Raw genomic sequence first — 25,448 nt, 5'->3', positions numbered from 1 at the left:
CCACGCGCGAAGCGCATCGCCTTGCGACGCCCAACAATGCCTCCGTCGCAGGCGCCTTTCCTCTACAGCGCTGTTCAGCGCCACGACTCTCGCTTCCCGGAGCCCAAGTTCGATCCTAAGGCTGTTACGAGAGCAAGCTGGACGCCTCCGAAGCCGAGAAAGAAGCCATCTGGACCTCTCGTCTCCTTCAACAGGCACCCAGAGTAAGTACTATTGAGACAAGCGCCATGTTTCGCAAGTTGTCGATCTCTAACGGCCCTGTAGCGCGCACGAGGTTCTCACACATAGATCAACCGAGTATGCTTCTATGAGCCCTCTTACCAAGAGTTTTATCAAATGGCTACGTCGACTCCAATGTGCGCTGCGTGTGCTGCAGCTCATCGCCGCGGCTGGAATCTTGACGTTGATGATTCTCATCACCAAGACCGATGCGCTCCAGGGCTGGGTACTTCGAATCACAGTAAGCTCCGGAACTCACTGTAGCATGGGTATGGACTGATCATTTTGTATAGCCTGGCGTTGTGATGATCCACTGTGTCTATGCCATCTATCATCTTGCGCGTGACGCCGCTTCACGTGCGCCGGCCTCTTCTTCCGCTTATCAACTCTTCTCTTTCGTCTCAGATCTTGGAACCTGCTCGTTCTATGCCTTTGGCGCCCTTTCGGTATACAACAATGGTGATAAATGGCAAACGCGCCTCTCGGACCAGAGCCTCATGAACTATTTCAGGCCTACCGTCTGGTACACCCTACTCGGGTCGGGCGGAACTCATGTGATTACGCTGTGCATCGCCGGTTGGCTGTGCTGGACGTTCCGCAAGATTAGCCAGATGCCACCAGACATGAACCCCCTCGAAGATCATCTGACGGCACGCCCCAAGCACAAGAGAAACAAGTCGTCAATGGCCACATTCAGCACCGTGGACCACGAGAGCCGCATGTCTACGGCTGCAAGCGATCGCCGACAGTCTATCATCCCGCACCAGGGCATCCATGATGGGATCGAGCCGCCGCGTGCCGTTCCATTTACCCACACGCGAAATGGATCCAGCACCACTGTTGGAAGCAGAGCCTCTCGAAGCAACCCGCCGGCCAGCCCTCAGTATCACAGAGTTCCAGTTACGCCTCGTCGCGAACGCCGTGACTCGGCCGCATCGAAGGCAACCACTCGAACATCAGCCACACGCTCAGTCTATCACGATGCTTACATGGAGATCCCGCTGGATGAGCGTCCCAGTTCTCGACCGGCGAGCAGCTACAACAGGACAAGCCAGCCTCGACCTGCTAAGTTCACTGAGACGTGGATGCCTACGGATTCGCTCATCTCCCGAACTAACCAGCGGAATCGTCAAATGGAAGCGGCCAAGACCAGTGCTGCGAACCGAGAGAACAAGTCGTACGAGGCCTTGGCCCAGCGCTATGGCAACCTCGACGATTCCGACTCTGAATATGGTGACGAGAACAACCCGTCATACGGCTTTGAGTCAGATGCAGCTGACGATCTTCGACCCCATCCTCTTCGTCTGAACCCACTGACAGCCGTGCGAGAGACTCCCCCTCGTGCCCAGACGCCTTACTTCCCCTCTGCTAACTCACTGTCTGAAGTCAGTTCTAATGCCAGACGAGTCAGCGCGAGCAGGGACATCGCCGATGAGAAGCCTGCATTTGCGCCCCGTAATCGACAGAGCTCCATCCAGCCCGAGTCCGATTTCTCTGCCAGACCCTACGGCGATCTTAAGAGCGCAACCCCTCCGGTGATGATGGTGGGCAACACTCGCAAGGTGTCGACTGGTAACGACTACAACAAGTATTCGTCAACGACGTACGAGCGACGTGTGAGTGGCAAGGTGGTTGAAGAAGGCCGAGGCGGCTTTGCAGGAAACAGGTTTTCCTTCCTTGATGGACGTAATCCGCTCGGGGAGCGATGATTGATTGGGGATCTTGGGTTTTGCAATTTTGGGTTTGATGAATTTCTGTCATGAGTTTTATGTAGGATGGTTCAGCTTTGATGTTATGGGTCAGATACCTGTTCTGGTTGCGATGCGGTTCTTTGGCGGACACGGCGTGATCGGATAGGTGTTGTAATTAGGTAGATATCTAGGTAGTTATGGTGTTGGGATGCGATGAAAAAAGTTTTGAAGCTTGCAATTCTCTACTCCTGTCTCGCTGTGAATGATGCACTATTATACCTATCATGAGACATCCTAGCCTCCTAGTAATCTAGCCTACTTGTACTATTCATCGACGTATGATCGCCAAGACATTGGTGCTTGGTCTGCCTTCCAACCTCTCCCGTCCCAGGAGTCCAACTGACACAGATGCCTCATCGTAGGGCGTCCATGAGGACAGTTCCAGGGCTTGTCCAAGTCTGCCATCTGACGAACCAGCGTCTCCATCTGCCCCTGTGTCAGGGGCTTTCCAATCATGACACTGCTCCGACATGCTCTCGAGGCAAACATCTTCCTGACTTTGGAAGGCCGAGGGACATGCTTCGACTCGGACGACTCTTCTCCGAGGAGGGCTACTAGCTCCTCGAAATCTGTCAGGGTGAAAGTCACCTCGCGGCTCATGGGAAGGGCCAAGACTTCACATCGTGAGCCAACGGGCTCGTCACCACTCATGTCGACATGGACCTTGAAGCCGTTGGCCTCGATGGCTGAGATGTTCTGCATCACGATCTCTTCTTCGAGAGCGGTCAGCTCGAGCCGTTTCGGATGAACCAGTCGCTGTGATTGCACAGTTTGAGCTTGCTGCAGTCTTTCGAAGTTGTACTTTTCGTCAGTCGCGTGCTGGTCAACAATGAACAGCTCGTCATGCTCCGACAGCTCCAGTTCATCATCCGATCTCGCTTGTGCCGGCCGGACTGCAATGATGAAACCCAGATTAAACTGCCCAGCAATTCTCATCTTCAAAAAGTCCTTCCTAGCAATAGTGAGAGAGAGCTTTTCCTCGGCATCGGCTGCACCGAGATCTGTCATTTCGCCCTCACTCGATGAATGACCGCTGTCCATTGGGAGGTGGCCAGCCCAACTTGCCATTTGCGATCTGATCGATCGTTCGTTCGTCCGAAGGTGCTGGAGAATCTGAGATGTTGCATCTTTTTTGCGTACACCGGCTTTGAGAGGTTGACTTTTCTGCTCCGCTGTCAAGATTTCGCCAGACATGGGTGCAAGAGGGCTTGTGAGCGATGGATTCTGGGGTTGATCGTCCATTTCCTCGATACTGGGAGAAGGATCAGCCAACTCGCGGTCCTCTCCGCGATTACTTGACGCGTTGGGTAGCCTGGGTGTGTCGCGGCCCCTGATGTCATCCCCATCCCCATCCTCATCCTCGTCGTCAGAATTAGGTTCAGGTTCAGGTCTAGAATCTTCAACGCTTTCATCATCCGGGCCATCTTGGAGCGGCACTCTACGATCCGTAGCCAATTTGCTTCCAGCAGCAAATATTTGGGTCAACCTGTTTCCAAATGATGGCTTTGGCTCATCAATCTCCATCTCTTCAGCGTCGGCTGCTTCCCTCTCATCCACGTCGGGCAGGGGACTAGTGGGATCTTGCACTCTTTCGTTCCCAATGATGACTGTAGTGACTTCTGGGACTGCCCCTCTTTGGGTCGATCGTACCGGGCCGACGTGGTGATGGTCGTCCTGCCCACGTCTCAGGGGCTGGACGGCAGGAATTCGAGGCTCATCTTCGACTGCTGGCGGAGAACCAATAGCCTCGGTGGAAGGTTTGGATCTTGTAGCGGTCTTTTCCTTTAACCGTTTGTTGAAGTCTCTGACGGGTAGTGGTTTGTCAAAATCGTTGTCGTCGCTTTCTGAGGAATCCGAGGAGCTTTCAAGGAACAAACTTGGCTCCTCTTGTTTGCTGGCCGACGCTTTCGAGCCTGATCGACCCTGGGGTCGAGACGTGGGTGTTTCATAGCTCGTTTTTTCTGCTCGGCCCGTTGTTCTCCTTTCCACCCAACCGCTAATCAGATTTTGGCCACTCGCGTCTTTCGACAAAGACCTGGACGCACGGATGGTCCTTGCCTGGCCTATTTGCACTCTGACTACTGGGCTCTCATGTTCACCAACTTCGTCTTCTGATCCCAAATCATCTTGGGGGCCATGATGGGAGTTGCTACGAGGTACAGAGAGTGATCCTGCGGGTGTGCCTCTGTTGGTCTGTTTTTCGAGGTTGGGTTTCGGTGTCAGGAGCTGTGCCGTGGGGACCGAGTAGCTCTGCGAGTCAAACAAGTCTGTAAGAGATGTGCGTAGATTGCCAAGAAGCTCGTTCTGATCGTGTAGCAGTATACTCCGTTTGTCGGGGCTGACATTGACATCATACATATGGGTATCAAGTTGAATGTCGGCCAGAATGAAGGGACTCTGAGAGGCGTTGTAGGATCTGTAGACTTCGTTGAATGCTTTGGCGAATTGTGGCAAACCGCAGGGTCTCCCGTTGACGAAGAACATCTGACGGTCTGGGGTTTGTCGACCGTCACCATGGGAAGGCCGCGACACATGGCCAACGATACGGACTTCCTTTGAGCTTGCCGAGTCTTTTACATCTAACTGCAAGGCAGGGCTGACCTTTGAGGGCTGCATCTCGAGCTTCAGGTCCAGGGGAACCAGGACTGTCATGGTCTTTGCCCCAAAGATGTTGATGATGTTATCCCGAGTGGTTGGGTTTCCTTTGGTAGAGAAGAGTTGCATCCTTTTACCTTTGGTAGGTTGTTGAGACACAGAAAATTTGAGGTTGATCTGAATGCAGGCATATTGGTTGAGCAAGGCGATTACCTTGTTCCACTCCCGCTTAATGTTTCGTTCAAGCTCCCGGCGCCGGACCGGCAAGTTGTGAAAGAGACGCTCGACTGAGACAGTCGTGCCCTTGGATGCCGCCACAACGGCCGTCCCACTGAGCTTTCCTGAGGGTTCGAAGCTGAGTTTGCTCCCCTTAGGAGCTTCGCCAGCTTGGCACGTCGTCACAGTGAGGACGGCCAGGGCACACAGAGAGGCCAAAGCCTCGCCACGAAAGCCAAATGTCTGCAGTGTGGATATGTCCGAGTATGAAGAAAGCTTCGAGGTATGATGCTTCAGAGCTACTGACGGGTAGTTGGCAGGGGCAATGCCACTTCCATTGTCCGCCACCTCGATGAGGTCAAGACCTTGGTTTTTGAACCGAACATCTACAGGCACCGTGTGAGAATGATATATAAGAAACGGGCTCCTCAAATTGGCAGCTGAGAAAGGGCTGGTGGTCCACAAACCTATACTAGTTGCGCCAGCGTCGACACTGTTCTCAACAAGCTCCTTCACAACAGAGCAGAGGTCAACAATAACCTGACCAGATTGTATTTGATGAACCTACAGACATAGTTAGAGATACAGGCATGAAGATGTATTGGTTCAATATATGTGGGCTTACCGTGCGGCCATCAATTTGTTTAATGGTTGCCATGACTTGACATTCACTAGCTGAGGCCAGGCATCTGCGTGTAGACGGTGCTGTAGTAGCTAGACGGACACAGCTACTTGCGATTGAGGCCTAATTGGCAAACCTGCATTCCGAAATCGCCAAATTGCGAATAAATGCGCTTTCAATATACGAAACGAGTTGTTCTGGTCAGTTGCTCTGAACATAGCTGGGTGCGTGTCCGTGAACGCGACCGGGATGACAGGGGTCTTCAGCTCCCTGATAGGGGATAAGCATTTACAAGATCTAGCTAACTACCGAGCTACGGTATTCGACTACCGGGGCTGTTACCGAGACAAGATGGAAGACATGAAATCCCGTAGCATCCACAGATATGTAGAATAAAAATCGTATAGCCAATGGGGAAGATCTGATGCAGGCACATTGAGCTGAAGGGGTCGCACAGCATTGAAAATGCCCGGGAGGGCCATTATAGATGTAACCCTCAATATTGCGGAACCCCCCCGAAAAGTACGGAGCGATAGCTGTATGACCACGAGTCGGCGCATACTCCAAACTGATTTGTCGCATCGTAGAGGACCCATACTCGGCTCCGAAAAGAGACAACTACGTACCTTTGACGGCGACAGGGAGACTGGTCACCGCCTGTGTGAAGTAATCAAGCTAATACGAACGGCGTCCCCTTCAAAGAAAAGGCGTCATTCAACAGCATTGACTAGCGTCGTCCGCGCTCAATCAGCCAAAGAACAAGGTAAAATGATGCCTCTGTGCGCTCGCTGACGAGTGGTCAGGGATCGGCGGGCAGTTGGACGCACGCGACGCAACCTCCCAAGCACCTGCAGGATGCCTCGAGCTCCCAGCCACCACATTTTCAACCAGCTTTGGGCCGCCGGTTGCGACCATACAGCAGGTAGTTGCAGGAGCGAAGGTGCCGGCGCTGTTTTCTAGCAGATAGACCGCATTTGATCCACACAAAGGAACGATAACCGCCGATTCCGCGTGAGAGCTTCGATCGGAATAACATCTCCAGTCTTGGCTCTCCAAACTTGGCTGTGGTCCAAGCAAAGCTACCCACGTCAAGAGGTAACTGGAAAGGGAGAGGCGCCGGCGGTAGGGGCGGGACCACAGTGGATGGCGCGGTGACGCGGAACGTGGGAGCCGGACTCGACGTGTGAGCTTTCATCTATTTCAGGTGACGCGGTTGGTGCCGCCGTTGGTACATTCATAGGCAAGAAGGTTGCAAGTATGCGTAAAAACAGGCGCATCAGCCTGCTTCGATGACGCAGATTTACGAGGACTCAACGCTCCCGTCCCCCAATTCGAAACCGAAACAACAGCCACGTAGCTGAGTCAAGCGGCTGCGTCTTGGTACATGGGCGGACCGAGGTACCCAAGGCTCTGAAGGAAGGGGTCTTGGACCAACATCTTGGATGATTCTGCCTGTGGAGTAGATGGGTTGGGTCTGTTGAATGCAGATTGAAACAATCCTTCTAAATGGCCGGCATGCCTGCAATTAAACAGCGGCGGGAACGAGACTGGCAACACGAGCCATGTGTGATGAGGGATTCCCTGCTTGTTGGGATTGACCTACTTCCTTGAAACTCTAGACGAGAAAATGGCAAGCGATTAAATCATTGGATGGCTCTTGGGGCGACAGTTCTTCTAGAGTGTGGCGCGGGAGCAGATGGAAGGGTGCGCGCAGGGGGAAGAAGGAAAAAAAAAGGGGATACGCAACGCTAAGTGGCTCCGACTCGGCTGACAGAGAGAGAAGCCATCAACATCCAATTTCCCACCCACATTCACTGGCTCCAGAAAGGACCGGGGAATCGGCATGTATCGCCTTGCCCAAGCGTTGCGGCCATCTTCTTGACCATCTCTTTTTGTGCTTGTTGCTGTACGGATAGCTAGTCGCTGTGGTGTTGTGCTAATGTGGTTGTCATTGTTGTCGCTGCCGTTTGATCTTGTCAGGAGCCTCCGACCGCAAACGCAAACGCTGCTGCATGGTACCGAGGTGAGTTAAATCGCCAGCAAAGTTCAATCCCGGCCACCCCGGTTGCTTCTGCTCGCGACCGGGCACTCAGGCCTCTCTCGGGCTTCCACTCAGACGTGCTCAATTGCGCCTTTAACAGCCCCCGTCGGACCCCTGTTGTCCTTGGTCTTGGTGGGTGCTTCTCCGAGCTGTGCCAGCCTGGCTAACCCTTCCAAGCCTTCTCGATCTCAATCTTGGCTTTGACCTTGACCTTGACCTCGACCTCGTCCTCGATCTGACCTCGCTTCTGCCGACTTCGCGCCTCGACCGTGAGATCTTTGCGAACCTCGTCCGACACTGGTCGATATACCTTCATCCTCTTTGTACTTGGTCAGAGGCTCGCGGCGAGTCTTAACGCGCCTTCTCCATGAAGAGGCGCTCCTCTGGGTCGGCCGATGACGGTGACGAATCCTCCCTCGAGTCCGACATCCCCGACCCTGATTCTGGCTCAAAGACGCGTTCCTCACCTACACGGAGCCGGCGACCCGATAGCCTGAATTGGAAGCCCTCGAACGGCCGCAATGGCCACAACGGCCATGCTCGCGAAGAGCCTCAACCAACGACGACCCTAAAACCTACCTCTCTTGCCGCTCCTTCTACTCCCGACATGGCTCTCGCCAGGACGCCAAATCAGTCTCCCTCTCCGAGTCGTCGCACACGCCGTTCCTCGCGCTTCTCCCCCGTTGTCTTGCTCACATCGGCCCTGGGCATCGCGCTCCTTATCGGTATTCTCAGGTCTCTCGTGACTCGCCAACTGGATCCCAAGGGATGTCGAATGTCCTATATGCGCCCGTCATATGTGCGCTTTACCGAGTTCGACACTGAGCACACGCGCTTCGCAACAAAATACTCGTTGTATCTCTATCGAGAGCAAGGAATCGAGCAGCCGGACAAGGTATGTCCCATACAACCCCTCTGCTTCAGTATGCGGTCGACAGTTCTTGTTCTGGACGACTTCCGACGCCAACCGCTAATTCTCATATGTTTAGTTGCGAGGTATCCCCGTGCTTTTCATTCCTGGCAATGCTGGAAGTTACAAGCAGGTTCGTCCGATTGCTGCTGAAGCAGCAAATTATTTTCATCATAACCTCGAACATGACCACGCCACTCTCGATGCTGGCATCCGGAGCCTGGATTTCTTCACGGTAGATTTCAACGAAGATATAACTGCATTTCACGGCCAAACGCTGCTCGATCAAGCCGAATACCTCAACGAGGCCGTGCGCTACATCCTTTCTCTCTACTCCGATCCCCAACGCGCCTCTCGAGAGGATCCTCTTCCCGACCCAACTTCAGTAATCATTCTGGGGCATTCAATGGGCGGCGTGGTAGCGAGAGCCATGCTTGTTCAGTCCAATTATCAGGCAAACTCTATCAATACGATTATTACGATGTCGGCACCGCACTCACGCCCCCCGGTCACATTCGATGGACAGATTGTTCAGATTTATGACGAAATCAACGCTTATTGGCGTCGAGCATACTCGCAAAAATGGGCTAACAACAATCCCTTGTGGCACGTTACTCTGGTTTCGATCGCAGGCGGCGGCCTGGATACGGTTGTGCCATCAGATTATGCGAGTCTCGAGTCTCTTGTCCCTCCGACACATGGCTTTACCGTCTTCACTACGGGCATCCCGACCGTCTGGACAAGTATGGACCACCAAGCCATCCTTTGGTGCGACCAGTTCCGAAAAGTCATCGCGCGAACACTTTTCGACATTGTTGACGTCCATCGTGGCTCACAAACTAGGCCAAGGGCTGATCGGATGAGAACTTTCAAGAAACGCTTCCTTACAGGAATGGAATCGACCATGGATAAGGATCTGCCTTTCAAGGAGGCAACGACACTTCTCACACTCGGTGACGATTTCAACTCGATTCTCCCGGCCGGAGAGCGCCTCGTTCTCAACAAGATTGGGAAGCAGTCAAAGCCAAGAGCACACTTGATTCCCGTCCCACCACAGGGCTCGCCTGAGTCGAAGCGTTTTACTCTTCTCACGGATGCCCCCTTGGATGAGGCTGGTGAAAACGGAAAGCTCGAGGTTCTGTTTTGCAGTGTGTATCCTTTCCAGTCCGGACAAGCCAACTCACTTTACCCCTTCCAAATCGACCTTTCCAGCGACGACAGTGGCTCGACTAGGCTTGCTTGTAAGAACGCGGCTTCAGACCGAATTCTGCTTCCAGCGTCTACCCCATCGACAAAGTTCCCCTTCTATCTCGACCGCGAGAGGGAGATTGCTCCCTTTTCATACCTTCAGTACGACCTCGACCTGCTCTCGGAACATCAATTTGTGGCAGTTATAGAAAAGGCCAGCTCCAACACTCACGGCTTCCTGATCGCCGAGTTTAGCGACCAGTCCGCATTCTCCAGAAAGCAGGACATTGGTCTTGGCGGGCTGATTTTATCTGGAGTATCAATTGACCTCCCGGCAAACCGCCCCATGGCCGTTGAGGTTACCATCCCCTCGCTGCAATCGGCTCTGCTTGCTTACAAGCTGGAAATTACAAGCCCAAGCTGCAAGGTTGAAAAGGCTCTCTTCAGCCCACTGGTTCGCCAGTATCTCGACCGGCCGTACGAGTCAAAGTACTTTGTCAATGCGCAGTCTGCCGATGTTAGCCTTCATGGCGTTGCCCCCTATCTACCGCCTCCTCTGAAACAGAAGCCCGAGAATGGTCTCACGTTCCAGCTATGGGCCGACCCCTCTTGCGAGTCCAGTGTCCATTTGGAGATCAAGCCGGATATCTGGGGCAGCTTGGGCAAGCTCTACATGAGGTATCGCACTGTCTTTGCTGCATTCCCCCTGTTGACCGTTACTCTTGTTCTACGCAAGCAGTTCCGTGTCTACGACAGCTCGGGTGTCTTCATCTCTTTCTCAGAGAGCTTGGATTTGTGCCTTCGCCAGTCAATTCCGCTGTTGCTGGTGTCATTGACACTTCTCTCCATGTCGCTTGAAGGGGTTTCATTTTCTGGACTTGGCCAGTTTCTCGAGCAAGCGCACGCGGCTCCCTCGAGCGTCGACTTTCATCGACATGACATCTTGATTGGAACGGACGACCCCTTCTTTTGGTTCCTCGTCCCCCTCATTGGTGTTGTCTGCATCGGCGTTTGCACTGTTCTTCACTACATGACCAAGCTCCTGACCCAGATACTCGGTCTCTTCTATGGATTGCTTAATGTGCTGTCTCTGGCCGGAGTGTCCGATGAGCAGGGGCTCGCGAGATCTCCTGCATTTGTGCCATCGACCCCTAAGCGGCGTATGATCACGACGGCGATTCTCTTGTTTCTGGTGTCGACCTTTATCCCTTATCAGTTTGCTTACCTTGTGGCATGCTTGGTGCAGCTCTTTACCGTCATCCGAGCGCTTCGTATCAACAACACTGCCCCTTCAGATGCAAACTCGAACTACTACCACTACGCCCATTCTGTTCTCCTCCTAATGCTTTGGATTCTCCCTATTAATCTGCCTATCCTGGCGGTCTGGATTCGAAACTTAGCAGTTCATTGGCTCACGCCCTTCTCTTCGCACCATAATGTCCTTTCCATCATGCCGTTTATTCTTCTCGTGGAGAACTTGACGACAGGGAAGATGGTTCCTCAAGTCAGTAGGGGATTTGGCTATGTTACTAGCCTACTCCTTTTCGCCACGGCTCTTTACGCCGCCATGTATGGCGTCTCCCACGCCTACATGCTTCACTATCTGGTGAACATTGTGGCGGCCTGGCTTGTGGTGCTACATTCAACAAACGACCCCTTTTCACTCAGTGGGCTTGGCGCTATATTCGAAAGCAATTCGAATCCAGATCGAAAGGAGAGCAAGACACCTCGATGATCAGGCTTGCTTCGAGAAGAATAATCGCCTACGGCAGTGCTTGGTAGCACGTTTTTCGCCGACACTTTTGTGTATATCACCAGGGGATGTAATGCAGGCTGTCACCACCTCATATCCATGGCAGGACACGATCATTTCCCCGAACCATATACTTGTTTCCCACCATCCCAGTCGGTTGTCTTTCTTCCTTTGTTTTCAGCGCGGGCCCGCCCGATAATACCACTTTTTCTGTTTTGCATGGTTCTGGAGTCAACGTCCTTTTGACATGGGGCGAAGGAGGAATGCACCTAGAGTTGCGTGCCTCGCGTTGTCAGTTGACGATTTGAGCATTATTTCGGCGTTCCACAGGTAGACGGCATGATAAAGACAAAGATTGAGGAGCCTGGCTTCACTGGGCTTTTCACTCCTTACCTCAGTTCAACACTTTTCTTCCCATTTTGCTTTGGCTGGGTCTATTTTCGTCGTCCCTGTTTTTCCTTGCACTGGCATGCATGATGGCGGATTATAATGTCACAAGGCAATGTGGACATGGCGGTCCGGCGGCTGGGATAAGGGCCTTGAATATGGAACTGAGGGTTTCGTGGTTGTGGATGACAGATATCCTTTGGCATATAATCTAATAACTAGATCTTTCCGCGATGCATTCCTTGTTTCCCCATGCGCCAGACCGTTCCATCTATGTGAAATATCCATGAATCAACACCAAGCAAACTTCATCCAACGCCGTAGATCACTACCAAACTGACCAGCCACAACCTGATCCAATCGAATTGTCAAGCCTTTGTATGGGTGCCAGGCACATGACTAGTCCTCCTCTTCGCCCTTGTTCTGCTCCTTGAGGAGCTTGGCATGCTGATGGCGGATGCCCCAAAGAGTGATGCCGCTTCCGGCAATACAAGCAAACAGAGTAACCCAGTATGCCGAACGATAGCAGTCCAGACCTTCCAAGCATACCCTCTCGCCGTTGGGTTGAACAATGCTGTGTGAATCGTAGACTTTACCATAGAAAATGTTGAAGATGTTGGACGAGATAACCGGAGCCATGGTCAAGAAGCCCCAGTTCTGGCTCAGCCCGCGGATGCCAAAGGTTTCGGCCACAATCGAAGGGGAAACGCCAAACAGGAAGCCGTATGCGAGACCGGACAAACCCGAGACTAGGCCGAGCAGGTTGGGGTTCACGATGAGCAAGGCAGAGACTTGGGCGAGGAAGAAGACGACACAAGCGACGGCAAGACACCAGAGCCTGCTGGCGTGAAGTCGGTTGACCAAGAAATCGGAGCCAACACCTAGATGAACTGTGAGACAATGAAAATACGGGGTATGTCGGAATCGGACTCACCGCTGAGTAGTCTACCAAGGAAGCTGCAGATGGAAAGGGTCGACACATGCATTTGCTGGCGGTGGATGAGGAACTCGTCGGTAACCTTCTTGTCAAAGTGTTTCCAAAGAGCCTTGGCGTCGTTGCCAATGTTGCTTGAAAGAGGTCAGCCGAGCTCATTCCCGAAGTGGAGGGAGGGGTGCCATACTTGATGGTCATGAGACCCACGCCAGCTAGTATTCCCATGATGGTAAAGAGCTGCCAGAAGCCGAGACTGCGCATGAGGGCGAGACCTCGGATGTCTACACGGTGAGATCGATCGTTATTAATGTGATTGTTTCCAAGAAGGGCTTCGCCGGTTTGCGATGAGGGGCGAGACGTTAGGGGGGACGTCTCGCCGGCCTCGAGGTCCTCGGGGTTCTCGTGAGTGACCACACGGCCACTTTCAGGCTCGAATGGAATTCCAGGAGAGGCCGTCAGATCCGGGGCGGGGGCGGATGAAGATGCCAGGGCGGGCACAGGGGAGCTTGTGCTTGTGCGAGTGCTACTACTACTACTACTAGGATTAGTGAACATACCGGGTTCAGCAACCGCCCGAGAAGAGCGGTAGACCTTGGGTTCATCCGAAGAGCCCTGGCGAGAGTGGCGGGAAGAAGTCGATTGTCGGCCGTGGTGGTCTTCTGAGTCGGGTACGGCCTCATAGCTGGACTGGTGATGGACCTTGAGGAAGAAGAAGCCGCCGAGAGTCATGCCGCATGTTCCCCAAGCGAGAAGCTCCAGAAAAGCGCTTGGATCGCCAGGGAAGAAGACGGAGCCGAGAAGAGAGAAGAAGAAGGCGCTCAGTCCAAACGCAGCGAGTGGAAAAGCCGTAGCGGTACCTCGATGTTGGGGCCAGTTGAGGGCGGACGTCTTGACGGCAGCAGCAAAGGCCATGCAACCACCTAGGCCTGACATGTACGAGAACAGGCACAGGAGAGGAACAGAGCCAGAGGCGCTGTCGTAGGCCCGGTGAAGAGGAAAGTAACCGACAGCTAGGAGAACAGCGCCACCAAGAACAGCAGGTCTGGGGCCGCGCTGGTCGACGAAGATACCAATTGGAACTCCCATGGTATACTGGCCTAGATTACCAGCAAGACCGATAAGGTTGCTCTGCGTGGATGATAATTTCAACCGCTCGGCGAATTGGGGAGCCCAGGCCGAGTAGACATACTAGATGCGTTGTCAGGAACTTATCGCCACCCTCATCTCAAAGTTCATGATCAAGATAGGAACGAACATTTGTGCCACAGGCGAGGGAGATGACGGTAGCAGCGACGCTCGCAATGATGCGAGCATGATGAAGCCGCTGCTGCTGATTCTGATGCATCTTGGCTATGTGAAATGTATAGAAGATAGGAAGGCAGTTGGAGGGAGTGAGTGAGCTTGGTGCTCTAGGTTGAGGGGACACGCTTCTAGGACGGGAAAGTTAAAAACATTAGTAGTGACAGCGATGCTGACACACTGACGAAACAGACAGCCAGCAATTGAAAGAGAGGAGCAAGACGATAGATAGGAAAGAAAAAAAGATAAGTTATGAGATAGGAATAGGAAGAGAGAGTAGAGGATGCTGCAGCACGTGTAGCTACGAAGGAACGTGAGAAGATAGATCCTAGGATGTAACAGTCCAGGGATGGAAGAAGGGGGTCAGGGAGCCGAGTTCGTTATCTCGTGGCTCTGGGAGCTGATAACTCACAGCCAACAAGGGGCACGCAACACGCAGTGTAAGCACGCACGCGGGCCGAACGCGGAGGGGGGTCCCGAGAGGGTCCGGGCTTCCGAAGGTGGGCCTTGTGATTGGGCCTGGAACCTCCTTACCGGCAGTGTGGGAGAACCCCGGATCTCCGAGACTCTGTGGACAGCCACGTCCCGCTATCACTATCTGAATGCTCAGCCACGCAGAAGGCCAGCCACAGCTCCAAAGTGCCTGCCTGCATCCCACTTCCGCTTTCGGTGCCCGGCCGCGGTTGACGACGTAATCTCACGTGGACTAGCTTGCCCAATCCCAGCCTCAATCATCCCATCTCCTCCCATCTTCAAACAGACTCCAGGCTAGGTACAAGACCTTCAACGGCCTGAACAACACGACACTGAACTCTTGCGCAAAACTATACACCCGATTACCCACCAGGGCGCAAGTCTCGACATCGCGCCCTTTCCTAGGAGACTCAAACTCAGCTCAGCCAACCTCTTCGCGCCGTCGCAATGGGTGCTCTGTTATCGTTGCCACTGCTCGCGGTGCCGAGCGCAACCACTGTACGTAAACTCTGCTCTCCATCAATTTCAAATACTAACATCGGACGCATTTAGATCATGTCCTTCGCGGCCAGCTGCTGCGGCGCTGCGACCTGCTCCATGGTCTGCAGTGCCTGTGGCAAGTGCGGCAATAGTGTCGCAACCCGTATCGCATACGCGCTCCTCCTCCTCGTCAACTCGATCCTTGCCTGGATAATGCTCACGCCGTGGGCGATCAAAAAACTTCAGAAACTCACCCTTGACTGGGTCACAATCAATTGCCCGACGGGGGCATGTCACGGCTGGTTTGCCGTCCATCGAATCAACTTCGCTCTCGGTCTCTTCCATCTCATTCTCGCCGGCTTGCTCTTTGGTGTTGCGACATCCAGGAATCCTCGCGCTGCCATCCAAAACGGCTACTGGGGCCCCAAGATTATTGCTTGGCTCGCCTTCGTTGTTCTTTCGTTCCTCATTCCCGATAGTTTCTTCCTGGTCTGGGGCAACTACGTCGCGTTCGCCTGCGCCATGCTCTTCCTCTTGTTGGGCCTGATTCTGCTTGTCGATCTTGCCCACAACTGGGCCGAGTACTGCCTCGCCCAGATCGAGGATACCGACTCGAGATTCTGGCGATTTGTTCTGATCGGATCGACCCTGAGCATGTACGTCGGCTCGCTTGCCATGACCATTGTTCAATACATCTTCTTCGCCAAGCACAACTGCTCCATGAACCAAGCTGTCATCACGATCAACCTCCTCCTCTGGCTGGGAATCTCTGTCGTTTCCGTCAACCCCACTGTCCAGGAGTATAACCCCAAGGCAGGACTCGCGCAGGCAGCAATGGTCGCTGTCTACTGCACCTATCTGACCATGTCCGCTGTGTCTATGGAACCCAACAACAAGTGCAACCCTCTCATCACCGGCCAGGGCACAAGAACAACCTCGATCATCATTGGTGCCGTCGTCACCCTACTCACCATTGCCTACACCACAACCCGAGCCGCCACCCAGAGCCTGGGCCTGGGCAACTCGAACGGCATTCGACTCCCAGAGGACGACGAGCATGATCTGGTTACGCAACAGCCGAGTGCTCGCCGCGAAATGCGAGCCGAGGCTTTGCGCCGAGCTGTCGAGGAGGGCAGCCTGCCAGCCGATGCTCTCCTTTCGGATGATGACGACAGCGAGGCGGGTGATTCCCCTGCTGGTGATGACGAGCGATCCAGGACCCAGTACAACTACTCCGTGTTCCACATCATCTTCTTCTTGGCGACGGCATGGGTGGCTACTCTGCTTACCATGAACTTTGACGAGTCGACCAAGGACGGTGACTTTGCGACTGTTGGCCGTACATATGCGGCAAGCTGGGTCAAGATCGTCAGTGCCTGGGTCTGCTACGGCATGTATACCTGGACTCTGGTGGCGCCCATTGCCCTGCCTGAGCGTTTCGACTTTTCCTAGGTTCGCATCTACATGGGTCGGAGTTTTTGAGAGAGCGCTTGCATACACTTTGTTAACCAGTTTGTCCGTCGATAACCGTAGCTTAGTCTAGCCATATGAATAACGTACACAGTTCGTTGATACAAAACCCGCGCCTGCGTTTAGAGCATGTTTCGGAGCGTGACACTTTGCGTGATAGCTTCTCAGCTGATCCAGCTTGAAGCGCCTATCCTCTCACCGGGTAAGCCAAGCAGACGCATCTACTAGGCATGCCCGACGCAGGTCTCGGGGACCGACTCCACGGTGACAGATGCGAGATGGGGGCAACAGGCAAACAACAGCTTTAGGCCCTTCAGCCTATACGCACCCAGCGCCTTGGCATGCATAGCGCGGAGATTACATACCAACAACAGGCTTGCAGGCGGTCAGGTCAGTCGACGGCTTTCGCTCTGGAGGTTGTGCAACACCGGCGAGCTGCGCACGGCCGAGCAGAACAGACAGGACAAGTGTGCCCCAGCACGTGGATGGGTTCGGGTCGAAGTCGAGATAACGGGGGGCGTCACCGTGTTTGGCTGGAGAGCCGACGGTGGCGTTCTCCCTCCTGGTCGTTCTGGAAGGCGGTCTGTAGGGCAATATGTGTGGCGCACGTCACAGTGTCGATGAAGCTATCGCGAGATTCAGTGGACGAGCTAGGCAAACGAGACGCGGACAAGGCCACGGCATTCGATGGCGTGAGACAGCACACAGAAGCTCAATTCTGAGGAGCGATTGGTCTGGAGAAGTCTTTGGTCTCTTTGATTCGCTCTGTACGGCTTGGCCGTTCTTGTTGTCTCATCTCTCAAATCCGCTCTACTCATGCCTCCATCACCACAACCCCCTTCGAATCTCTCTCACCGGAAATCTACCCCGTGCAGCCGCGCTCGCCTGTGCCACCCCAAACCTCCAGCCCTCCCTCCGCAAGAAAGGCACATCAGATACGTTACACCAGCGTGACCTCGCCCGTGACGACGTGCGTGATGCGCCCAATATGAGATGTGATGGAACCCCCTTTCCTCTCTTCCTCGCGACGCCGTCATACCCCAGAGGCATGGGCGCGATTCTCAGGTCCGGCACCCAGGGCTCGCGTAGTCTCGGCCAACCAGAGACGGCAGGAGTGAGGCCGCACCGAAAGGCTTCGGCCCCGAGATGATATCATGACGAACGAGCTGGGAGGTGGCTCCGAGGCATGGACATCTGCAATGCGATGAGGTCCAAGCTGCGCATCTATACACGGCTGGAGGTCCATTATGTGAGGGATATATAAAGACTAAGGAGAGAATGGGAGGAGTTGGAAAACAATAGAGGTTGAGAAGTCAGAGTGAACCACTACCTTGTAATCGATACTATTGATCTTGACTACAATGGCCAACAAGGCTGAAGCCAACGGCACAGATGCTCAAAGGTGTCTAAGAGCTTATAGTCTTCCCACAATCTTGATAGCCTGTACTAACAGTCACTTCCAGCATCATCGCCATAGCCGGCTCATTCACCTCAGTCAAGGACTTGTCAAAACCAACTGAGTCGAAGCCGAGCAAGAGCAGCGAAAGGCTTGCCGCCTGGGTTCACGAGACTGAACGACAACACTTGACCATCACTGAACTTCTTCATCAACAGGCAAACATTGCTGTAAGGCCCTTCCACACTTTTTCATGTATTTTGGGGTCAGTCTCCAACCTATTGCAGGTCATCCCAGAAACAAAAAATTCTAACTCCATAATCGTGTCTGCCAACGCCAGCTTTGGATGATGATACAGGTCCTTCCTTTTTCTTCTTTTTTCATAATATCGCCAATGAGGCGGTACGCCATGGTCACCCCTTCTTTGTCATTCCTCCTCCTGGCGCACTCGTGGCAGGGCTCATTGCAGAAATGGCGTTCAGTAGAACTATCGGACTCGCTTGCAGAAATCAAAACGTTCCCTCACGGCCCCAATGGCCGAGACTCAAGTACTTTCTTCATAGTTTCAATATGGATATGCACACGTGCCTCATCGAATGGTAAGAGGAGTCTCTCCCAGCTCCTTGGCAGCTCCGGCTGCATGGAAACCATCCATAGTCACAGTCACAGCGCCGGCTTGGACGAGCTATGACTGGTTAGCGTCTCGTTCATAGTATAATTGAGAAAGGAAAACTTGCAGCGCGGGAAAGGTCCTCAATAAGATCGTTAACATCCTCGATTCCGACGCACAGTCGAATAATATCCTCAGGCATCTGTCGCTCTGCTCGTGTCTTGGCATCGATACTGGCATGGCTCATCTGGCAAGGCATGCTGATCAAGCTGTTAACACAGCCGAAGCTGACGCTGATGGCCCAGAGTCGGGCAGCTTCCACAATGCGCTCCGAAACAGCGGGATCGCCAGTCTCAAAAGAGAGAACCGCACCAGCACCACGGGCCATGGACCAATGCAGGTCATACTGGGGGTGAGACTTGAGGCCAGGGTATCGGACTCGGAATCCACGAGACTCGAGGAACTCGGCAATGGCTTGAGCGTTGGCTTGCTGCTTCTCCATTCGAATAGCCAGAGTCTTGACGCCCCGCATGAGGAGGAATGAATCATTGGGTGACAGACCGCAGCCCGTCGAGTTAATGACGAAGAAAAGCTTATCTCCGATCTGGGTGTCATTCATGGCAATCACGCCAGCCATGATGTCGTGGTGGCCCGACAGGTACTTGGTTCCGGACTCGTAGACAATGTCGGCGCCGACGTCGAGGGGGTTGAAGAGCATAGGCGAGAGCATGGTATTGTCGACAACGACCAGGGCCTTGGGGTTGACCTCGTGAGCCAAACGGGCAATGGATGGGATATCGACAACCTTGATCAGAGGGTTGGTAGGGGTCTCGAGCAGAACCATGGCGGTCTTCTCTGAAAGGCGCGCTCGCACGCTATCAACGGTGGTGGTGTCGACGTGGTGAACAATAATGCCCTGATTGGCAGCCAAGTAAGTGAGAAGACGGTGGCTGCCACCATAAAGATCGTCGCCGGTAATGACCTCGTCTCCAGGACGGAGCAGGCGGGTAATAACATCGAGAGCGCCCATGCCGGAGCTGATGGCCAGCGCCCGGGAGGCGTTCATAATCTTGGCTAGGTGTCGCTCGAGGTGGGTGCGAGTAGGGTTTCCGGAGCGCGTGTAGTCGTATTCCTGCTGGCCGCCATTGGCAGAGCTCTGCTTGAAGGTGGCAGACTGGTAGATAGGGACGCTGGAGGCGCCATACTGGTCCTTGCTATCAGTGTAGACGAGTTCCGTGGCAAGGGCATAGCGCCGACGACCGTTGCGGGGGCTCGAGGGCGCGGGGGAGGGAGGCAAGTCGTGGCCTTCGTTGTCAACTCGCTTGAGCGGGTTGCTCGACTTTGCGGGCTCGTTTGGAGATGGAGCGGACATTTTCGGTCGAGGCGGATGGAAATTGGTTGAACTGCCGGGTTCAGTGCGAGAGGTCGCACAGCTGTGAAGTTGTATAGACGAGAGGCGATAGCGGGGAGAAGGGCGAAGGAGGGGTAAGACGTCAATTAGCAATTGGACTGCGCCAAAAGATGCGGCAGGAAAGACCTGATTCAGCTAGATCGAGGGATAGTTGAAGAAGAAAGAATTGATTTTCAGCTTTCAGGCGAGGAGAAGAACATTGGTAACGAGTCAGCGGCTGGGAGAGGCGGGAGTTCGGGAGTCGGAGTCATGCCGCTCCTCGGCGGTCTGAATGGAAGTCGTTCTATTTTTTTTCTGGGGCAATTGGATGCAGCCCGCCCCTGCAGTGCAGCACAGCGCAGTTTGCAGGGCGTCTGCAGCGCCTTCGCAGGGGAGAATCGCAGCATCCTTCAGGGCGTGTAGCGCTGTTTCAGCCCAGCCCAGCGGTCTAGGTGAGCCGCCTGCCGCCCACCGCCATTCCTCTGGGTCATCCGCCCGATTTACGGAGGTCGCTTGATGTCCGGGTACCTGTGCTTACGCCGTATCAGACCACAATTGTCAGGTACCCGGCTATCGCAACCCCGGATAGAGATGGTGGGGTATGCCAAATGACGTGATCAGACACCATCATGGCCCATCGTCTGCAATGCCGTCCCTTGTGTATGGAGTGCACTGTACGGAGAACCGGAGTACGGAACCGCGCCCCGACTTCACCTTGTTCCAGTTGAAGAGAAACCAGTTTCAAGGTATCAGGTTGTCCTCCCCCAAAAGGATAAGTTATCATAAAGGAGCCCTGTAGTATTGCCATTTAACAACTTATATATATTTTATCACTTTAGTGTCTTATATGAATTATGATGTCATGAAGGAGTTGTATTTGAGAAGAGTTAGAGCATACTTTGCACCTTGGGTATTGATCTCGTGCGTTTCTTGACCCGCGTACCTGACCAGATATTCGAGAAGTACGGGTTGTGGGGAAGCGGCCAGACAGTGCAAAGAGTACCGTGAGGTCACCGATAGCCCAGAAACAGAAATCGTAGTGTTGCTGATTGGGCAGCGAGAGGTGATGTGATGGCCGGGGTTCGGTGTCTCTATTCAAGTTTATCGGTCCCCGTCAGTATTTGCTTTGCTAATCCTGCTCCTCCGGAATAAGCTCCTCAACCCCCGTCCTGGCAGGTCGTCGGGTCGGTTGCAACTTGATCTGACCTCCCTCCCTCCCCAAAAAGTCGTCCGACCTGATGCCCCGGAACTGCGTCGGGTCCACTGTCGACATTGCCTGGCCGCTCTGTCGGTGCTGTCGCATATACTCCCGCACGGGCACCATGGCGGCATCTCGGCAGGCCTCCTTAATGTCACTTCCCGAAAGTCCAGCAGTGATATTTGCGATGTAATCCAAGCTGAAATTCTCGGGGTCTGTCTTGGTGTCCTGCAAGATAAGCTGCAGGATCCGTCGTCGCTGCGCAGTGCCGGGCAATGTGACAGGGAACTTCTTTGGCATTCGACGGAGGATAGCCTCATCGATGTCGTTGATGCGGTTTGTGGCTCCGAGGACCATGATGCGAGCGGGCATTCCCGACGAGTTTGCAGACGTCAGTCCATCCCAAAGGGTCATGAATCTGTCGAGGGTTAGCAAACGCTTTGGTGCCAAAGATAGAAGACCTACTCTGCTTTAACCATGCCGCTGGCCTCATGCTCGCCGCTCCTTCGGGTTCCGAGCACTGCATCAATTTCATCAATGAAAATGATAGCGGGCTGCATCTTGCGGGCAAGGGAGAAGACAGCTCGCACAATCTTATTTGAGTCTCCATACCACTTCTCAGTCAGGGTCGAGATATGCAGATTGATAAAAGACGCGCCGCTCTCATGGGCGACGGCCTTGGCCAGCATTGTCTTTCCACATCCAGGCGGGCCGTACAGCAGCACGCCCGAGGGGGCAGAAAGCAGTGGCGCAGCGTGTGAATAAAGATGAGGCATCGTCAAGGGATAGATGACTGATTCCTTGAGTTCCTCGATGATGGTATCCAACCCACCAATATCTGCGGGTGTTAGCAAGGCATCAAACACCATCTCGTCCTTCTGTCTCTCTTACCATCGAATCCAACAGAGAGGTCCTGAGGCGGAACCATCTCAAGCGCAACCAGGTTCTCATATTCATTCAGAACCAGCTCCGGCCCTCGTAACGAATCGCTGCTCTCGTCTTCGAATTCTCCTCCATCCCGTTTTTGTCGGTTTAACCGCTCTAGATGTGCCTTCGCTTGGCGTCTAGCTTGCTCGTGCTTCTCCTTGTCGGGATCGGCGAGGTTGCTGAGGATCGGGTTAAGAAAGTTTCGGGCGACGTACAGGCCAGCGGTCATCTAGGCAAGGGGATCAGTATGAGGGCTATCGTATGGCCGGAGCAGGTTGATGAGTATCTACTCACCATGCCAGCAAATAGCAAGATGTCCATGGCGACATCGCCGAGCTTGCGTCGCTCCCCCATGCCGAGGACCCAGCGCAGCCAGGTGGCTGACTCGGATGGCATGAGATGGCAAGGAGCGGAGGGGATTGAGGAGGATTTCGCTCGTCGACTGTTAGCTATCGATCGTCATCGATCTATTTCGGTACGGTTTATCGTGGTGTTTCTTCTGACAAAGAGGCTGGCCGACGTCGGGGGCGCCAAAAGTGTATTCGTTGATGGAGGCGGAAGAGATCAAGAGCCGTTCGGACAACGAAAGACTGATATGCGCGTCGCGGCAAGAATAGCCTGGCACATGAATTTAAAGCGATCAGCCGCAGGAAGGAAAAGGTTTAGGTACCTGCCCTAGATGCTTGGTGGCGGGCTGACAATAAGATTACAACGATCGCGCAGCGTCAATGAAATGAGTTATCGGGCTCATTCAATAGACAAAACGTTGATCGAGGAGTTAAATCACAGATTTAGTAGTACGGTATGACTTAAGGTCACTTTCGACGTTGCAATCTAATTTTCTTCCTTCATTGCAGTTGTCTCATGGCTCATCGCAGCCATAGCAGTTTTACTTAGGCAGTGATCGTATCTTTCTGTCACTCCAAGATGCTTGTACAGTACTTCAGAGCGGCTGGCGCCAAAAGTGAGGCACAGGCCAGGTCCATGTCGCTTGCCGCCAACACTGATGGGACCGATTGTTTACATGGATGGGAACCCAGCGGGTTCCTCAAAGCCCAGGAAAAACAACCATCATACATATCCCCGCGACAAAGACCTTCATACCTTGGAATTGCACCAGCGCACGCCGAATACTCGAAGTTTAGGGTCACAATAAACTTCAGACATATCGTTCACTAATTTTTCCTTCGCTTTCACCTTGCGCCGCCTTTTGCGACACCTCTGGACCACTCAGTATCGACCATCACTACATACTCAATGCCACCACGCGCACGCGCAAAACCCGCATCGGCCCTTGCTGGCCTGGTGGGATCTGATTCGGAACCTGATTTGGATGCTTTTGACGAGGCTGAGATTCAAGCTGCGCGCACAATGAGTGTTACGAAGAAACCCCGCGGCCGACCTCCACGCACTGCAAACAAAGTGACAAAGACCACGGCTTCATCTACGCGCCGAGGAAGCGGCATGCTCTCGGCCGTTCCCGAGTCAGCGACACGACCAAGTACAACGACCAAGACAAATTCTGGCATCGCGGGAGCGGGGCGCAAAGCCCAACAAGACGCCCAGGATGAGACCGTCACATTCGATGATATCGAGGCGCTCCCGAGTGTCATGTCGACAATCACGAAAAAAGGGACACGCGGTCGGCCTAGAAGCGTACCTCCCTCAGCCTCGAAAAATGCTAGCAACGATACGTCAGTGCTGGTCCCGCCAAGCGCAGCAAAACGACGAGGCCGACCGCCCCGACAAGCTGTGAAATCGCCAGAGGAAATCCCAGAGACACAACAAGAAGATGCAATGGAGTTGGACGTCGTAGTAGAAGAAGAGGAGGAAGATATTAATGGAGACGTGGCGCCGGTTGCTGAGTCACTTGAATCGTGGGCAGGATATGATGGAAGCGAAGTGTCATTGCGCAGGCGGCTTGGGGAGCTCTCAAAGAAGTACGAGAATCTGGATATGCGTCACCGTGATCTACGCGAGGTCGGAGTGAAAGAGGCTGAGCGCAATTTTGAGCGACTCAAGAAGCAAGCTGAAGAAAGAACCGCAGGTAAGCCTCACACTTACTCGCTATCAACATTGTAATGCTAACCCCGACAGCCGCAAATCAATTGATTGCCGAACTCAAGGCTGAACTTGCTGCACAGGCCGCTCTTGCCAAGGAAGGCGAGCAACTACGACAGCAACTAGAAGAGAGTGAAGCAAAGGCTGAGGATTTAGAGGCTACCATTGAGGAACTGACTGGTTCTTTGTCAGAAGCCAAGTCAGAAATCAAAACACTCTCTACGAAACTGGCCGCTGTTAGGTCAGGAGACGTAAACTCTAGGGTTCCAGGAAGCGCTATGAAGGCGGGTGGGTTGGCAAGCCGCACAGCACAGGCCGAAGCGGCACATGCGACGCAAGCCATCGCGCAAGCCAAGGAAGATCTCTACGCGGACTTGACAGACCTGATTATCCGTGGGGTGAGACAAGAAGAGATGGAAGATGTTTTTGACTGCATCCAGACTGGACGCAACGGCTGTAAGTTTCGGTGATGAGTGTGCTGGTTGGTCGATTACTAACTCTATGTGTAGCTCTTCACTTCAAGTTAGCGGTAGAAACCGCTGACGCATCAGACAGTTACGAGGATACGCAGTTTACCTACCGACCACAGCTCGATTCTAACCGCGACGGGGAATTGATGGACATGTTGCCGGATTATCTTGTCGAGGAGATTACCTTCCCACGGCCCCAGGCTTCTCGATTCTATGCAAGGGTGGTCAAGTCTCTGACTGAGCGAATTGAATAAGTGACGAGGAGTGTAATGGTGGTTCTTGTGGCAGGATTATTGGTTGTTAGTGATACCCCGGGATGCCATACTTACGTTGAAGATATACATCGACATGTCAGTCGAACCACAGCTGGATAGCTCAGGGTTCGCAATGGTCGAATTACCTAAATTCAGAACGAGGCTGGCTCTCGTGAGAACCTTGTTGGTGACCGTATGTGCCATGGCTCGAATGTAGTTATTTGTTCATCAAGGTTGCGAAGCGCTCGATCCGTCAAGGTGCTTGTGAATAAGCATAACCAATGTGGCGCTACATGATGAGATGCGAGAAAATATGTTCAATCTAAAAGACTCTCCTGTTGATAGGAATTGGACACTTGCTTACTTCACACAATGTCTTCAAGGTTCAGGGAGGTCCCTACGCCAGAGACACGTGCAGGCTGAATGGCTGTCAAGGTTAACTCCCCGCCATCAAGTGTGGCTGTTTCGACGTCAAACATTTGAGCGAAGCTTTTGCGCAGCCAACCGGATTTAAACAGGCCCGCTAGCGCAGGGGAACTGGAGTGCCATGGGGGTCCCTGGCTCAGAGACAGGCACTTCCAATTCGTCCCCTGCAAGTGAAAGCCCCAGAACGCGATGTCCACCCTCGCGTCCATCATCAGCCGTCACATCCCTACTGGCCACGGTATTTCATTTCGTCCTTCGCGTCGCCATTAATAGTATACGAGGCATTCTTTACATGTGCCTTGGGTTCAACAAGGTGTTTCGTTTTGTTGATATTTTGGCCTTTGCCCTCCCATCATATCGCAGTTGTTTGTTGCGTC

At 53.5% G+C, this 25,448-nt stretch overlaps 8 protein-coding genes across 8 annotated transcripts; 4 read left to right on the top strand and 4 right to left on the bottom strand.

The window, feature by feature from the left end:
* Positions 1-36: 36 nt before the first annotated feature.
* On the top strand, positions 37-1,928 carry LRP88_11994 (uncharacterized protein; the record flags this gene model as incomplete). The annotated part of the gene is made up of 3 exons (XM_083248402.1): positions 37-203; positions 265-460; positions 513-1,928. The coding sequence occupies 3 exons, from the start codon at positions 37-39 to the stop codon at positions 1,926-1,928; spliced, it is 1,779 nt and encodes a 592-aa protein (XP_083095832.1).
* A 306-nt stretch (positions 1,929-2,234) lies between these two features.
* LRP88_11993 (ATP-binding mismatch repair protein) lies at positions 2,235-5,439 on the bottom strand (the record flags this gene model as incomplete). Its single annotated transcript, XM_083248401.1, has 3 exons — positions 2,235-5,167; positions 5,249-5,345; positions 5,407-5,439. The coding sequence occupies 3 exons, from the start codon at positions 5,437-5,439 to the stop codon at positions 2,235-2,237; spliced, it is 3,063 nt and encodes a 1,020-aa protein (XP_083095831.1).
* Positions 5,440-7,811: 2,372 nt separating this feature from the next.
* LRP88_11992 (PGAP1-like protein-domain-containing protein) lies at positions 7,812-11,277 on the top strand (the record flags this gene model as incomplete). The annotated part of the gene is made up of 2 exons (XM_083248400.1): positions 7,812-8,339; positions 8,434-11,277. The coding sequence occupies 2 exons, from the start codon at positions 7,812-7,814 to the stop codon at positions 11,275-11,277; spliced, it is 3,372 nt and encodes a 1,123-aa protein (XP_083095830.1).
* An 804-nt stretch (positions 11,278-12,081) lies between these two features.
* Positions 12,082-13,961, bottom strand: LRP88_11991 (major facilitator superfamily domain-containing protein; the record flags this gene model as incomplete). Its single annotated transcript, XM_083248399.1, has 6 exons — positions 12,082-12,563; positions 12,617-12,750; positions 12,804-13,037; positions 13,115-13,148; positions 13,264-13,804; positions 13,872-13,961. The coding sequence occupies 6 exons, from the start codon at positions 13,959-13,961 to the stop codon at positions 12,082-12,084; spliced, it is 1,515 nt and encodes a 504-aa protein (XP_083095829.1).
* Positions 13,962-14,836: 875 nt separating this feature from the next.
* On the top strand, positions 14,837-16,321 carry LRP88_11990 (serine incorporator/TMS membrane protein; the record flags this gene model as incomplete). The annotated part of the gene is made up of 2 exons (XM_083248398.1): positions 14,837-14,887; positions 14,942-16,321. The coding sequence occupies 2 exons, from the start codon at positions 14,837-14,839 to the stop codon at positions 16,319-16,321; spliced, it is 1,431 nt and encodes a 476-aa protein (XP_083095828.1).
* Positions 16,322-18,324: 2,003 nt separating this feature from the next.
* LRP88_11989 (cystathionine beta-lyase STR3) lies at positions 18,325-19,717 on the bottom strand (the record flags this gene model as incomplete). Its single annotated transcript, XM_083248397.1, has 2 exons — positions 18,325-18,420; positions 18,473-19,717. 2 exons carry the CDS (start codon positions 19,715-19,717, stop codon positions 18,325-18,327), a joined length of 1,341 nt encoding a protein of 446 aa, XP_083095827.1.
* Positions 19,718-20,864: 1,147 nt separating this feature from the next.
* LRP88_11988 (protein-degrading AAA family ATPase MSP1) lies at positions 20,865-22,256 on the bottom strand (the record flags this gene model as incomplete). Its single annotated transcript, XM_083248396.1, has 4 exons — positions 20,865-21,351; positions 21,399-21,771; positions 21,825-22,089; positions 22,155-22,256. The coding sequence occupies 4 exons, from the start codon at positions 22,254-22,256 to the stop codon at positions 20,865-20,867; spliced, it is 1,227 nt and encodes a 408-aa protein (XP_083095826.1).
* Positions 22,257-23,117: 861 nt separating this feature from the next.
* On the top strand, positions 23,118-24,645 carry LRP88_11987 (chromosome segregation protein Csm1/Pcs1-domain-containing protein; the record flags this gene model as incomplete). Its single annotated transcript, XM_083248395.1, has 3 exons — positions 23,118-23,907; positions 23,958-24,377; positions 24,431-24,645. The coding sequence occupies 3 exons, from the start codon at positions 23,118-23,120 to the stop codon at positions 24,643-24,645; spliced, it is 1,425 nt and encodes a 474-aa protein (XP_083095825.1).
* Positions 24,646-25,448: the final 803 nt, after the last annotated feature.

This window comes from Fusarium phalaenopsidis, assembly GCF_050370095.1.
Source record: "Fusarium phalaenopsidis strain FUZ10S chromosome Unknown contig_32316, whole genome shotgun sequence".
Classification (NCBI taxonomy): domain Eukaryota; kingdom Fungi; phylum Ascomycota; class Sordariomycetes; order Hypocreales; family Nectriaceae; genus Fusarium; species Fusarium phalaenopsidis.
This window is presented reverse-complemented; position numbering and strand designations above follow the sequence as displayed.